We start from the raw sequence: 14405 nt of genomic DNA, 5'->3' as shown, positions 1-14405 counted from the left end.
CCTGCTGAAGGGCATCAACAAGGGTTAGAGACAGTGGAATATTGGCCATGACAATGAGTTGGGCTGTGTGGAGAGCATCAGAAAACAATCTTAATGAGCAGTGGAATAACACAAACCAGATAAGTAAACACTTTATGTGTATAAAGGAGTGTGTTGAGTTGTGAGTAGAGACTGTATGAATGTCAGCATTGTATGAAAGAACAGTAAACAAATGCCACTTACAAATTAAGGATGGAAGAAGAAATGGGAATGGAAGCAAAGGTGAAGGTATATATATACCAGGGTAGTTTAGGGCAGACTAGATCTGATCATTTGATAGACCAATGGGGAATGATTTGTAAGCAGACAATATATGCACAAACACAACTTATGTAATCAAAAAAGCGGAAATTGGCACAAGTAATTGAGCAGCAGGAGTCCATCGGAACTGTGTAACCTTATGAGCATGATCTAACCTTAGAAAAGAATGTGAAACCATGTATTAACATGAAGTACATACAATATCCAGTCAGTTCATATGATGAAACCGGATGAGTTGACGATATGGGTGATGAATGATACTCCAGAAAGTGGTACCGAAATCATCTTCGACGATGGTGTCAGTGAAGACAACAGGGATGGGCAGCATAAAAGGAAGTTATGAAACCAATGACAATGAAGACACAAATACGAATGAGGGTGGTGTGGAGTATGTGTACAGTGATAATGTATACGGCGATGACTTGTTGATGGTGATGGAAGAACATGTTGATGATGATGAGTGGAAGCAAACATTGACAAGGCGGATGGAAGAAAACATTGACGAGACGGGTGGAAGAGAACATTGATGATGAGAAGACAATGATGATGGAGGGAAGAGGCATGTGACAAGTTTTGAGAGTATCATTGATGATATCGTGAAAATGTTGGTGGCGACGATGAGCAAGAGGCAATGACGAGGAGAAGATATGAGCACAAGGAGATTTGACGAAATTGAATCATTTGAAATCAGAAAAAGGCATTGTCCCGAGGGCCCCCTCGGGACAAAAGTGCCCGAGGGGCCCTCGGGATGTTGTTATATAGCTAGGTTTGATAGAAGTGGAAGCTGATGGTGCCTTCGGGATGTCAGTAGGACATGCTTCTCTGATGGTCCGCTATGGCGTTCTGTCGGCAGAAGGTAGTCAAGCTTCTTTAAACTCTGTTACTAACAGGTTGAGTCATCTTTGCTGATATTCGCTTACAAACACGGGCCTATGCCGGGCCGCTTAGCAATCAGCATAACGTCCCTCCAATGAGGGCGTTTCATTCTACAAGTTCCCACGGCAAGTTCTTTCTCAGACGAGTCCTTGCTTACTCAGGCGTCCTACTGCGCCCCGGTCGCTCGTTCCTCGCGACGATGCGACTCAGCTAACCAAGCGGATCTGAAGAGCCCATAAAAACGGGCGAAACTTGGGGGTGGACGGCATTCCACCCAAGTCATCCGAGTCAGCCACTCAAGCCTTCAGCAAGGCAGGTCGACACTAAACCGCCTAACCCTAAGTGCCTGACTCGTAGACGATGAGCGAGGGCTTATGGACAGTGCGTCGTCCTGAAGATCGAGCGAGGAAGTCGAGAATGACCACTACCCCAAGCGAAGAGGAGCAGAGACTTGAATGAATAACCAGGTCGAACTTAGGGTTCGACCGACTAATGGTACAACTACTTATACAAGTACCAACTGCGCACGGACCATCATGTTTATGTGGTTGTGTTAGTTGAAGAAAGAAACGTAGTGGTACGATACCAGGCACGAAGTGCGCACGGACCCCATTATGTAAGCTACATAATGTTCAACCTGCGGGTGAGCGCTAAGACAGGCGCCAGTATGGGCGCTGGTAGTACAAGGAATAAAACGGAAAGACAAATGTTTCACTCGGTGTGTTCTTTTGTTTCGACGGGACAATCATTATCATCATTGTGATCCACGTCGACGACTGCACTTTTGTTGCGAACTCAAAGAGTGTCATGACAAAGCTGAAGCATGACCTAGGGTCTCATTTCGAGATCGTCGACCTGGGTAAGATCCGCTGGCTACTGGGTTTCGAAGTGCATCGCAATCGTTCTGCGCGCACCATCTCACTCTCACAGGCTTCTTATATCGACACGCTACTCGATCGCTTTGGCATGATTGAAGCCCACACTCTCACTGTACCCCTCGACTCCCATATCAACCTCTTCGACATTGAGATCACCAACGAGGACCATCACGAAATGTCACGCAAGCCATATGCTTGTCTCGTGGGCAGCCTGATGTATGCTGCGATCGGCACGCGCCCCGACATCGCATTTGCCGTCTCCACCCTTGCGCGGTTCATGGCGACCCCTGCACCTATTCATTGGGACGCCGCCAAACGTGTACTGCATTATCTCAAGGGGACCCGTGACCTACGCTTGACATTCAGCACTTCCTCGCATACTCTCGTTGGCTACTCGGACGCAGACTGGGCCTCGCAACCTCACCGTCACTCAATCTCAGGCCATGTATTCCTATACTCGGGAGGTTCCATCAGCTGGAGCTCCCGCAAGCAACCCATCATCGCATTATCAACGACTGAGGCCGAGTACATATCCGTATCAGATACCTCCCGCGAAATGCTTTGGCTGCGCTCCCTTCTCGCTGAACTCACCTCTCCTTTGCCTACGCCGACGCCATTATACTCGGACAATCAAAGTGCGATCACCATCGCGAAGAGCGGCATGCTTCATGCCCGCACAAAGCACATCGATATTCAATACCACTTCATTCGCGAGGTGATCAGCTCCGGGCGCGCGACGTTGGCGTACTGCCCAACCGACGAGATGGTGGCGGATATTTTGACGAAACCTCTTGTGCGCGACAAGGTCGCGATGCTCGCACACCTCCTCGGACTTCGTCCGGCTTGAGGGGCAGTGTTAACGACCAAGCGCGTCCGACCGATTCGCGTGTGCGCGCGCATGCATGATGCCGCGTTATCGCGTCAGGATCGGCGCGATGTTGATGCGCCCCTGGTGTCCCTGTACCTGTAACCTCATTCCCCTTTTCTTTGAACTTTCTCCCGAGATAACAATCACTCACCTCGCGTAGCGACTGGTTATATACCCGGTGTTTCGTGGCATGGACTTCAGTCGTTGTTTGCACACCTACTGAAGTCCGTGAGTACTGTCCCTTTGATACTACGTACCGTGCCCGTACTGACTCGCTGTAAAGGATCGTTACCTCGTTAGGTACATCAATAATTAACGAGTCGTTGTTTGCACACCTACTGAAGTCCGATCGTTACCTCGTTAGATCTCTCGCTCGCCTCTTTAAAAGTGTACCCAGAGGCGCACCGGAATCAACTGTGGATGCACGAGCGCGTGCAGGAGCATCACCTGGGAACACCGCTCGACCTCACCATCCCGCACAGGTGTATTCCTAACTTGACTATCCATGTTCTCCTGAGGCTCGAGCGAGTGAGAAATGTGCGCGGCCCTGACGTCGGACAGGCCCGGACACGCAAGCCAGTGCATCGCATACGCCAGCGTGACGCCGGCTGCGAATATGGGCTCGCCCGAGGAGATTGCGGGCACGGGCGGAGGTGCAATCTGCAACATGCTGCGAACAGACAGAGGGAAGGTGGGTTAGAGTATGTGTGCTGCTATATCGTATTTCTGCAGACGCACCGCGGACCTAGGCCATCTCCAGGCTGACATTGGCTGAGCTCAAGGATTAGAGCCTAGCGATCAATAACGCGATTAAAAAGAGTAGTTGATCAGGCAGGGCACTGACACCAGGTAGCATTCGTGAATCTAACCGTCGATCACTGGAAACGCTACGCGATGTTTAAGGAAGTGAGCATGTTGAATGTATTGCCGACCCCATGTATTATTTGAGAATGTGTAATGCCCGCTGCTTACCTCCTAGTTCAACAAAAAGAAGGTACGGTTGACTGCTAGTATTCGTTAGAGGATCATGGGATGAAGCCGACTTGTGGAGAAGCGTATCGAGGAAGCACTTGCACGTTAGCACTCATCATATATATATATGATTGAAATACTTACTCGTAGCGAGCTACAGACATTACGCTGTCGACGTTGCTAATCGCGCTGGGCAGGGGATCAAGGGACGATCAAAGTGCAAGAGTCGCTGGAGAATGGGGCGTGATATGAGATGATGTTCGTCTCACCTCCTGGGGCCCAGTCATGCACTGCCCGTATCGCCTTGTGCCCTCACGGGCTCCTCTCGTTCCTCCCTGTGCGCATGCAAACCGCGCTTGGCACTGACGGCCGCACTGGATCGGGCACCCGCTTCCTGGTAAACACCAGTTTACTGATATGCAACTCGCCTTGGCTCCTCAGCACTGCAGCCCTCCGGCTCGTGCATCCATGAGTGCTGATCCATGCGTTTGGAATGCGACACTAGCGGAGAGGTCAGTGACAAGAGTGAAGCGTGGGAGATGGCCATACAATGACTGGAGCTCGGTTTGCAGGGACTGAAGCATCCGTGGGTCGAGATGAGCGAGCCGGCTGAGGATGCTCAAAGAGGAAACGATCGGACGCCGCGGCTCTCCAAGATTGTGGCAAACCTGTTGCAGATTGCACTGCGTGCAGGCCGACGGGGACCTTCTCCAAAGGAATGGATGAAAAGGATAAATGCGGTCGATGGTAGATGACGCTCACAAGCCAAGATGGGAATGTAGGACATGTGGATTACTCGTGCGCCGTGAGCCCGAGTCTCTCCCCGCGCAGAACCGTCGTCGACTAGATTCAAACCCTACGCCAAGCTGGAACGCGGGGTTGACCGAGGCGAGCGTCCTGTGAAAGCACGAGTTGGGCCAGGGTGGTTGGGAAAGCGGGGAAGCCAAGGCCGGGAGGACATGTGACCGAGCAGATTCTAGACGTCGGATATATAGCCCTGTGCGGTGAGGGGGGATCTTTCCCGCTCTTTTTGCTGCTCCCATGTCGTCGTCCGCATCCGCGCCGCCGTCGTCGCCAACGCCGAACAAAGCGGTAGACAGTGAGTGTTTCGATTGGGTATTGTGTTATCGACATTAGGCTTCGGCGTGAGCGAGCCGAGGGGCGTTTAATGGGTGACGCCGCGAGTAATCGCCGCTTATCCAAAGCTCCTCTTTGCCGCATGCTCTTCAGTCCCCTCCTACTCCTCCGTCTCTCTGCGCTCGACCATGTCCTCGTCGTCGCCCCCAGCGGCGTCCACGTCCCCGCCGCCATCTTCGGATGCAGCGTCGGCAACGAGTATGTCCTCTGATGCTTCGAGCTCCGCACCCGCGGCCTCTGACCCTGTCGTGTCTTCTTCCTCTTCTTCGTCCTCGCAAACAGCCCCTTCCGCGTCCGCAACAAGCTCTGATCCGCATTCATCCACGTCCACAGGTTCTTCTTCGTCAACATCTGCTTCGTCGTCAACGTTGTCTTCATCGTCTTCGTCTTCGTCCTCCTCGTCCTCCACACCCTCGTCGACCTCACCCAGTACTACCCTGTCAAGCACTACGCCGTCAAGTACACCGTCGAGCACAGCGCCGTCGAGCACGCCGTCTTCAACCGGCTCCAGTTCTGGCTCCTCGACAACGTCGGCCCCGCCCTCATCTGGGGGCGTCACCGGCTCTGGGTCCTCCGGCACCAGCAGCCCCCCGTCCAAGTCGTCTTTCACCTCCACCTCATTCTCATTCTCAACATCCACGCATACAAGTACCTTTGTGTGAGTGTTCTGTTTTCCTGTATGTTTACATCGTCTTGCGTTGCTGCGGATGCCTTGGTCGGTGTCTATATGCTCCTGTGAATGCAGGCCAAGTCGCGTGATGGCTCTAGGTTCGTCTGTCCATGGCGCCATCTGTCTGCGACTGCACGTGTCTTCGTATTGGATATATGCCAGAAGAATGCATATTGTTGGTACCACAGCGACGTCTATATGCGGAAGCAGCAGACAAGTTTCAGGTTCTGCCAATATACATGACGCAGTATTCCATTCAACGGCTTTCGTGATCATCATAATTGGCCCTTCACATTAGCATTCTGGTGCTGATACCCCTTTCCTGACAGAACGACTAATGCTGCCGGCTCCGCCTTCACCTCCACCGTCATTTCGACCGAGACCTCCACCCAGACTATTCTACCAACGGCCAACAGTGACGCATCCTCCTCCAAGTCACACACCGGCGCGATTGTGGGTGGTGTCGTTGGCGGTGTCGGCGGTGCCCTCTTGCTCGCTGCTCTCGTCTTCCTGCTTTTCCGTCGCAGGAGGCGGTTTGACTTCGACGGCAACTTCGACCCTGATCGTGTCGGCGGCGGCGGTACACTTCCCCATATCGACCTCGCAGGTGCCGACGATGTCGAGCCGTACACGTACAATCCTGCTGGCGCGGGCGCTATTGGACCTGGCTCACAAGGTCCCTCGAGCTCCGCCACGGGCTCGGATGAGATGCGCCAGCACGGCAACGTCCCTGCATTCCTCGCGGGCGGCATCGCAGGCGCTGGCGTGGGTGCCGCCGCAACACACCGCTCGATGAGTCCCCCGACAGTCTCTGCGCCGTCACATTACAGCCAGAGCGCGTCGCAGTACGCTCCCTCATCCTCGGAGCACTACCCCGACTACTCGGCCTACAGTGGCGGTTACGCCCAGCCGGGCGCGGGGTATGCGCCGGACTTCCGGCAACCCTCTCCAGGTCCGTCGCTCGCGATGACGGGGTCGTCGTCTGGCGGTGGCTACGGCGCTGCTGCCGGTGCGGGTGTGGCCGGGATGATGCTGCCGTCGTCGAAAGAGCGTGAGGCAACAGGGAGGAGAGGTTTGCAGGTCGCGAACCACGGCGATGTGATGCAGCATGAAGATGGCGGGCGGCTGGACACGACGCCCGAGGAGGAGGACCCAGCCCTGAACGAGGTCCCGCCCCGGTATGACCAGATCCCCAGGGATCGGTAGGTCATTCTCCTGTTCCGAAGGTGCGTATAGACCGTCCGGATGTTTGGACCGTAGTGTGTTCATAATATACGCATCCAGACCTGCTGTGTCCGCTTAGACCGTGCGCCCTAGCACAATCGCCGTATGACGGGATCATGACGAAATAACTCTGTCCGGTAGTATTTACTGTTTATGCCTTCTCTCTTGCCATTCGTTGCTTTGACCGCTCAGCCACATTACGCCGCTTCACGCACCCACATAGCTTGACGATGCTTGTACGCTAGCATTACGATACTCCTCATGTCATAATCCCAAAACCGACATCAGCATCATTACACTTACATGGACGATCTGTGTAGTAGGTAGTCTCAGTTCGGTACGGGAAATATCCATGTTTGCGTGGGTGGCCATTAATGATTGTGGGGACAAGTGTCTAAGTGTCCGAAAGATGCAAGCATGGGGATGAGTCCAGTAAGCATATGGGTCCGAGTCCATACGGAAAGTCCAAGCAGAAATGCATAATGTACACAATTGCGATCCAGGCTCATGCAGTATAAGGTCAGCGGGGCCACCGGAGGCGATCCTAAACGAATTATGCTGAGCAACAGAAACAGAAGGCGAGTGTTTTCGAAGCAGACAGGCCAGCCTAGAGTGCCTCACCCATGGCGTACGTGCCTCCCTCATCATCATGACTTGGACGAGATTGCCCCTGCGAGAACCGGCTGCGCGCGCCGGGCGGTGGGCTGGCTGCCGTGCGTACGGACGCGGTCTCGGAACCCATGTTTGTCACAAAGAGCGGACTGCGCCACGTGGGTGTTCGTGGCGAGTGCGAGGGCGACTCGAGCTCGCCGCCCATGAGCGGGTCCTCCGAGGGTGCGCGCGCGTGCGTCGACTGTCCGGCAGCAGCGACTGACCCAGGAGAGCGCACAGCGCCGCCACCGAAGCTCGGGCTGTTGTCTCCGCCCGATGGGTTGGCGGGACCCATAACGTCGTCAACGATGTGTGAGAGGTCTTCCGAGGACGCCAGAAGCGGGTCTACAAGCGCTGAACGCGGGGGAGGCCAGACGGCCTCCTGGAAAATCGAGCCAGACTCAGAGGTGCGCATACCCATGAGGTGTGGGGAGTACGAAACACGGCCCTGGTCGGCGAAGGGAGCAGGAGGAACAAGAGGTGCACCTTGGAGAGAGCCGGCGTTGTAGGACGTCGCACGCGAAGCAAGGGATGGCACGGAGCCAGTGCCGGGGGTATCGCGGTAGGAGGACATGGGCGGGCCGAGGTCATAATCGTCCATGTCCTCACCGGCGAGAAGCATATTGCGTGGCGGGGGACGGGAACGGCGGAAGAATATGGGCTTCTTCTGTTGGTGTCTGCGATAGCAAACGGCCATAGCGAGCGAGAGGACGATGAATGCAGCGACACCGACGACGCTACCGGCAATGATCGCATGGTTGCTGGAGGGGGCCATGCTGGCAGAGGGCATGCTGAGCGTGGTCACGAAGGGGATATCGGTCTGTATTGGATGTGAAGAAGTGTTGGAGGAGAGTGAAAGGAGGTACACGTACTGTTGTTCGCACACCATTGATCGTGGTCACTACAGCACTGGTGAATGTGGTCATGGGGAGGGTGTTTGTGACGGTCGGAGCCGCAGAGGATGAGGTCGACGACGACGAACTTGAAGACGATAGGCTTGAAGATGTCGAGGTGGATGAGGTGGATGAGGTGGATGAAGGGGATGAGGTAGATGGCGTAGTACTAGCGCTGGTCGACGATGAAGTAGACGAAGATATACTGCTGGAGGAAGTACTGGAGGACGACTGTGTTGAAGAGCCCGTAGACGCGGACGACGATGTCGAAGACGATGTCGTCGAAGTCTGTTCGGACGAGCTTGATGAGGAGCTCTGGTTGGCAGTACTCGCATCGCTTGTCCTGAACAGGGCTGTGAACGGTTGGACGAGAGAGAACAGATGGGCTCATACGCTGTAGACGACGCCGTCGAGGACGGCGTGCTCGAGGGCGGGTCTGATGGTCCTGAAGGTTCTGCAGAGGCTGCGCTGTTGCCCGTGGTTCCACTCGCCGAAGCAGTGGCAGCAGATGGGCCTGAGGACGCAGTCGCAGTGGCTCCTGTTACTGAAGTGGGTAGAGACGCGCCATCTGAGGCACTCGCTCCGCCAAGCACGCCGGAATTCAACAAGCTCGGCAATTGTCTTGGGCGAGCTGGCGGATGTAGGCTCTATAAAGACAATGTTCAGAGCTGGCTGCGAAGATCCGTTTACGACATACTTGGGGCGATCTCGTTTCGAACGCGATGATCCTCATGTCCGACGACGTCCACGACAATGAGCCTATATGTTAGTATGATTACGAGGGTTATGACCTCTCTGCGAACGGTGAATCAGGGGACAGACAGAAAGAGCAATGCGAACAGTGTGCGGTTGTTAGAGACCCCTCACTGCCTCCGAAATGACATCCACGCGCTTATTCTACATCGGGTACCAGCCATCTACTCAACTCGGCTACTGATGCCCGCATTGATGCATTCTGCTCACTCTGCTACCCAAACTTGAAGGGCCAGTCGATAAAACATCATTCTGCTTCCGCACAATGTCCATCAACGTCCTTCTCGTGGGGGCTGGTGAAATCAATTTTGGTAAGTGATCGAGTCAATGTCGCAACAGTACGAACGGAGGGTCATCAGTAACAGGATCGGTCGAGGGCCCGTGGAACCATGTCTGTAATGACAGACTTGTCCTTGACTGAGTAAAGGCTTATTATTCCTCACCGTGGCAGTCCTTGCGCCTTGAGCGGTCTGTGGCCTGTGTTTGTGACTCTTGACATCATCGCTCACTAGGATGCAGCAAGCTAGGGGACAGGTTAAGGGTTGTTGCCCTTGTTGATCCAGATATTTCACGGGCCAAGGCGGCCATCGAGTATAAACTCGCGGGTTTGACGGCGAAAGCCTATCAGGATTGCCATGCATACGCCACAGTCAAATTGGCTGCGGACAGTCTATCTGCAGAAAACAACAACCAACCCCAGTAGGCATCACGCCGCGAAACGAGCAGAATCGTCTAAGATGATATAATTCACAGGCTTGCGATCCTCGGCGCCCCGCCTGTTGTGCGAGGAAGCGACATCCCAGGACGGGACCTCGAGCTGCAAGTCGCGCGTGCGTTTCCCGAATGCGCGCTCTTTGTCGAGAAACCTGTCAGCAGCGGCCCAGAGGATGCTTGTTGGCGTGTAGCTGCCGAACTTTCCAAGAGGCAGACGTTCGTCTCCGTAGGCTACATGCTGCGATACTCTCGAGGTCGGTGCCTCGACGGTATACACGCTGGTTGCCTAACGCAATCACATATGAAGCCGTACAAGCTATGCAGTGAGCTTTCGCGCGGTCTACGCTTGCGTCTCGGCCGTTAATTTTCCGCAGAAAGATAATAGCGGATAACAAGTTGGTAGTGATGGGGACCAACGCGCGATATGTCATGGCCTAGTGAGTGTGGATGTGAAGCTCACGTCGAAGTCAGTCTAAGCTTGCGTCCGGTCCAGTGAATATGCAAGAAAACTGGTGAGTGCGTGAACACTCCATCAATAACTGATACAGAGACGCAAGTGGACTGTTGCAGTCTTGGTGGGACAAGACATCTTCGGGCGGTCGTGCGTCGCGCACTGTATGCGCATCGGGCTTGTATTCACGTCCTCCCTCTTTCAGCAATCGTCGAACAAGCGACGCATTTTTGTGCGTCCTCCTTCCCTGCATTGTCTGTCACCGTCGATCTCACCGCACCTCGCAGGCGATCTGTCCCGCTATTTCGGCGGCGACGTCTCCTTGCCGTCCGTCACCGCACACACAGTCGAGCACTATGATGCGCCTGGTGTGCTATCTGCCAAGCGCTTTGACGAAGAGGACATCGCGCCGGAGCGGCGCCTTCCCCGCTTGACGAGTGCGTCGTGGAAATATGTCAACGGCGCGGTCGGCGCGCTAACTCATGTCATTGCGCTGCATGGTGAGCGCCTTGCGCTGTCTTTATCTGCTTAGGATATGTGGAAGATGACGCCGGTGGGCTGTGCGCTTTAGGAACGACGTATGACACTGAGTTCGAAGTATACGCAGATGGATATCGGCTGAAGCTGATCGACCCGTACGGAAAACCCGTACTTTCTGTGCGGAGGCCTGGCCTCGAGGGCGAAGGTACTTATACATTAACCTATATGTTCATGTGGCCCCTAATATACAGTCAAATTTCAGAGATCATCACCTTCTCTGACGTAAGTTCAATGGTTCTCCTGTAACGACGCTACCTCACGCAAGGCTGTAGGACGACCCGTTCTACACAGAGCTGTCGACGCTCATTGATGCACTGCATGACCCAGCGATGCGCGACAGGATCTTAAGCACGTATGGGGATGCAGTCAAGACATACGAGTTCGTGAGTGGTGCTAGATCTCGATCGCATGCCGCGCTTCATAGACTGCTGTAGACACTCCGTATTCGGAGCGCAGGAGAAGCTTCAGCTGAAGAGGAGTTAGCCAGGAACACGAAATCCGTGTCGAGCTAACACTTTACACGGCTTCTCAGTCTCTTGACATTATTGGCTTCGGCCACATGTTCATACTGTAGAAAATAGTTTGTATGCAATGTGATTCCTAACGTAGCATAAATATGCAACAAATAGTATGGCGAATACATAGGGAACCAATCAATCCACCTTTCGTGCCCACTTCCTGCCAGACGTTGATCTCGGCGTACCTGGTGCGGGTGACTGAGGAGGAACTATTACCTCTACCTGCGAGCTCTGGGGTTGCCAGACCTCTGGTTTCTCCTCAACAAGGGTCCCAATTCGACCCTTTCCCGACTGATCGCGTTCATCTTGTCCCCAGTACATCCACATCTGGACACCAAGCACGCAGTTCAGGAGAAGTGCAAGCGCAAACCCGGCGCTGACGAGGGGGTCGCCGACCTCAGTGGCGGTGGTGAACAAGCGGGCGAGGCAGCCGCCTATTTGTGCGATGACAGCAAATGCGGAGAGCTGGCCTGTGCTGTGCGCGCGGTGGTTTTGGCGAATCTGGGGGATCTTGGAGAAGAGAGAAAGTGGGAGCGTCGCTAATTGCAGTAACGCAAGCGGGGCGTCAGGCGCAGCGACGAGGGCGAAGGCGCTCAGAGCCATGGGTACCGTAGCGGCTGCAACGCGGCGTATTGCGGCGGAACGAGGGTGCGAGGAGTAATAAGTGATGAGGAGGGTGATGATAACGTTTTGGAAGGTGAGGAAGAGGTTCTCTCCGTAGGTAGAGAAGGGGAAATCCTTGCGATACGAGTATGCAAGGGTGATTGCATACGCAAGCGTTTCGAGCGAATATGCGGATAGTGAAAGTCCACGCGCCGAGCGTGCGGATACGACTGGGCATTTTAGTGCGTGCAGTCGCTTTTATGCAGAGGCGCACTTACTCAGAAGTAGTTGCGGCACTTTCATGATTGAGCCTCCGACGACGATACCGACGCCCAGCCCCTTGGAGATGGAGTATTTGATACACTCCGTGTCGTGAATATCCAGGTTCTCGACTAGCGATGTGTAGCATTTCTGGCACAGGCGTAAGCAGAAAACCGTGATTGGGTAATGTTGAAGAGCATACCGAGCCGACAATGGATATGCCGAGATCCTTGACGAACCAAGGCAGGTTCTTTGTAATGGCTGTCATGTTGGGGGGTGCAGAGGCAGGTAAGTAAGAGGCGAACGGTCGTTGGTCGCGTCGCGTGTACGTGTAGGCGCACGTGCCGCAGACTTGCCTATTCGGGGTACTGATTTTTCTGTTTTCTGACTGTGAGGGCTTGCTGCTCGCTGCTTTAGCTTCTTCAAAATGGCGGACTACGACCTCACGAGGACCATTATTCCCTACTGTGACCGTCACCTCGTCTTTCCTCTCCTTGCCCATCTCGTTGAAAATGAGGTCTTCCCCGTCAAGCAGGTGCAGGGTGCACAATATGAGCTCGCAAAGGAGACCAACATGGTCGATTATGCTGTGAGCTTGTTACAGCAGATCCATCCAGATGAGGAGGTCCCAGAAGGTGTGTATTTTCTCTTTCGGTCATATATAACTCTCAAACTGGCTTAGAATTCGCGGGCAAGCGCGAAAACGCCGTCTCGACCAACGAACGCTTGCAACAAGAAGCTCAAGCCGTCTTGAATGTCATCGAAAACCCTGAGGTCGCTCAGGCGCTGCGTCAGGACAAGAATCAGAACTTGCAATATCTGAAGGATCACTACGGCGTACGTCTCCACACTCTGCCTTGTCCCCCTTGTCCTCACTAGGCGATCAGGTTACGCTGGAGCAAATCAACGCTCTTTATAACTATGGTCAGTTCCAGTACACCTACGGTAACTACAGCGGTGCAGCAGACTACCTGTACCACTTCCGCGTCCTCTCTACCGACCCCGATCTTACCATCTCCGCTCACTGGGGCAAGCTTGCCTCGGATATCCTCACTGGAAAATGGGATGTCGCTCTCGAGGAGCTCAATACCCTCCGCGAGACCATCGACTCACGCGCACCTTCTGTCCCTGCTTTCGCCTCTGCGCCCTCCTCATCCACGACCGATCCTGCACTCGCACAGCTCCATTCGCGTACCTGGCTCCTGCACTGGTCGCTCTTCGTCTACTTCAACCATCCTCAGGGTCGTACCTTGCTCCTCGAGACATTCCTCTCCCCAACATATCTCAACACCATCCAGACGTCCTGCCCGTGGGTTCTGCGCTACCTCGCGGCCGCCGCGGTGCTCTCGCGCAAGTCTGCGTCTGGCGCGCTCTCAGCGCGTGTGCGGCACTCTATCCGCGAGATTGTTAAGGTCATCCAAATGGAGGAGTATCAGTACCGCGACCCTATCACCGCGTTCTTGAAGGAGCTCTATGTTGAATTTGACTTCGAGGCGGCACAGCGCGAGCTTGGATTAGCAGAGGGCGTAGTTGCAAATGACTTTTTCTTGGGCGAGTTCCGTGAGGAGTTCATGGACAACGCACGCTACCTGATCAGCGAGGCGTACTGCCGCATCCACCAAAGGATTGACATTAGGTGCGCTAGCAGTGTCCAGACTGCCCTCAATCACTGAATGCCCTTCTTGTCACAGCGACCTCTCTGAGAGATTGAACCTGTCAAAGGATGAGGGCGAGAAGTGGATCGTGAACCTGATCCGGGAAACCCGCATGGGCGCGGATGCAAAAATCGACCTCGAAAAGGTGTGTACATCTGCGAACAAGCAACTCGCATATGTCTTGCTCACTATGCACGCAGAATGTTATCGAGATCAACCGACCGGCACTCCCAGTGTACCAAACTGTTATCGAGAAAACGCGCGGACTTGCATTCCGCACGCAAGCTCTTGGCGCAGCGATGTCGCGGACACCGCAGGCGCAGCCGTTAGGTGTCCAAGAGGAGGGGCAACCTGCGCTTGTAGAGGGCGCGCGGTGAGTACTGGGCCTGTAGTCTTATGATGAGTGTTATATTGCTCTGCTTTTGTATCGTTACGAGTTAT

The 14405-nt window shown here is 54.3% G+C and overlaps 6 protein-coding genes across 6 annotated transcripts; 3 read left to right on the top strand and 3 right to left on the bottom strand.

Moving 5' to 3' along the window:
* Positions 1-5131: 5131 nt before the first annotated feature.
* POSPLADRAFT_1059366 (hypothetical protein) lies at positions 5132-5821 on the bottom strand (the record flags this gene model as incomplete). The annotated part of the gene is made up of 1 exon (XM_024481156.1): positions 5132-5821. One exon carries the CDS (start codon positions 5819-5821, stop codon positions 5132-5134), a length of 690 nt encoding a protein of 229 aa, XP_024336884.1.
* A 35-nt stretch (positions 5822-5856) lies between these two features.
* Positions 5857-6907, top strand: POSPLADRAFT_1059365 (hypothetical protein; the record flags this gene model as incomplete). Its single annotated transcript, XM_024481155.1, has 2 exons — positions 5857-5969; positions 6031-6907. The coding sequence occupies 2 exons, from the start codon at positions 5857-5859 to the stop codon at positions 6905-6907; spliced, it is 990 nt and encodes a 329-aa protein (XP_024336883.1).
* A 625-nt stretch (positions 6908-7532) lies between these two features.
* On the bottom strand, positions 7533-9258 carry POSPLADRAFT_1075456 (hypothetical protein; the record flags this gene model as incomplete). Its single annotated transcript, XM_024482819.1, has 4 exons — positions 9167-9258; positions 8863-9116; positions 8449-8812; positions 7533-8396 (listed from the first exon to the last, which is right to left on the bottom strand). Exons 1-4 carry the CDS (start codon positions 9200-9202, stop codon positions 7533-7535), a joined length of 1518 nt encoding a protein of 505 aa, XP_024336882.1. The 5' UTR covers positions 9203-9258.
* Positions 9259-9487: 229 nt separating this feature from the next.
* Positions 9488-11361, top strand: POSPLADRAFT_1048506 (hypothetical protein; the record flags this gene model as incomplete). Its single annotated transcript, XM_024479533.1, has 13 exons — positions 9488-9533; positions 9588-9613; positions 9674-9690; positions 9742-9921; positions 9976-10194; positions 10311-10373; positions 10430-10448; positions 10507-10537; positions 10593-10619; positions 10675-10887; positions 10959-11072; positions 11130-11149; positions 11200-11361. 13 exons carry the CDS (start codon positions 9488-9490, stop codon positions 11359-11361), a joined length of 1137 nt encoding a protein of 378 aa, XP_024336881.1.
* A 219-nt stretch (positions 11362-11580) lies between these two features.
* Positions 11581-12590, bottom strand: POSPLADRAFT_1183810 (hypothetical protein; the record flags this gene model as incomplete). The annotated part of the gene is made up of 3 exons (XM_024489029.1): positions 12512-12590; positions 12327-12459; positions 11581-12278 (listed from the first exon to the last, which is right to left on the bottom strand). Exons 1-3 carry the CDS (start codon positions 12575-12577, stop codon positions 11581-11583), a joined length of 897 nt encoding a protein of 298 aa, XP_024336880.1. The 5' UTR covers positions 12578-12590.
* Positions 12591-12736: 146 nt separating this feature from the next.
* On the top strand, positions 12737-14341 carry POSPLADRAFT_1149650 (hypothetical protein; the record flags this gene model as incomplete). Its single annotated transcript, XM_024486330.1, has 5 exons — positions 12737-12944; positions 12992-13146; positions 13197-13945; positions 14001-14109; positions 14165-14341. The coding sequence occupies 5 exons, from the start codon at positions 12737-12739 to the stop codon at positions 14339-14341; spliced, it is 1398 nt and encodes a 465-aa protein (XP_024336879.1).
* Positions 14342-14405: the final 64 nt, after the last annotated feature.

Source organism: Postia placenta (assembly GCF_002117355.1).
Source record: "Postia placenta MAD-698-R-SB12 unplaced genomic scaffold POSPLAscaffold_11, whole genome shotgun sequence".
Classification (NCBI taxonomy): Eukaryota; Fungi; Basidiomycota; class Agaricomycetes; order Polyporales; family Adustoporiaceae; genus Rhodonia; species Rhodonia placenta.
This window is presented reverse-complemented; position numbering and strand designations above follow the sequence as displayed.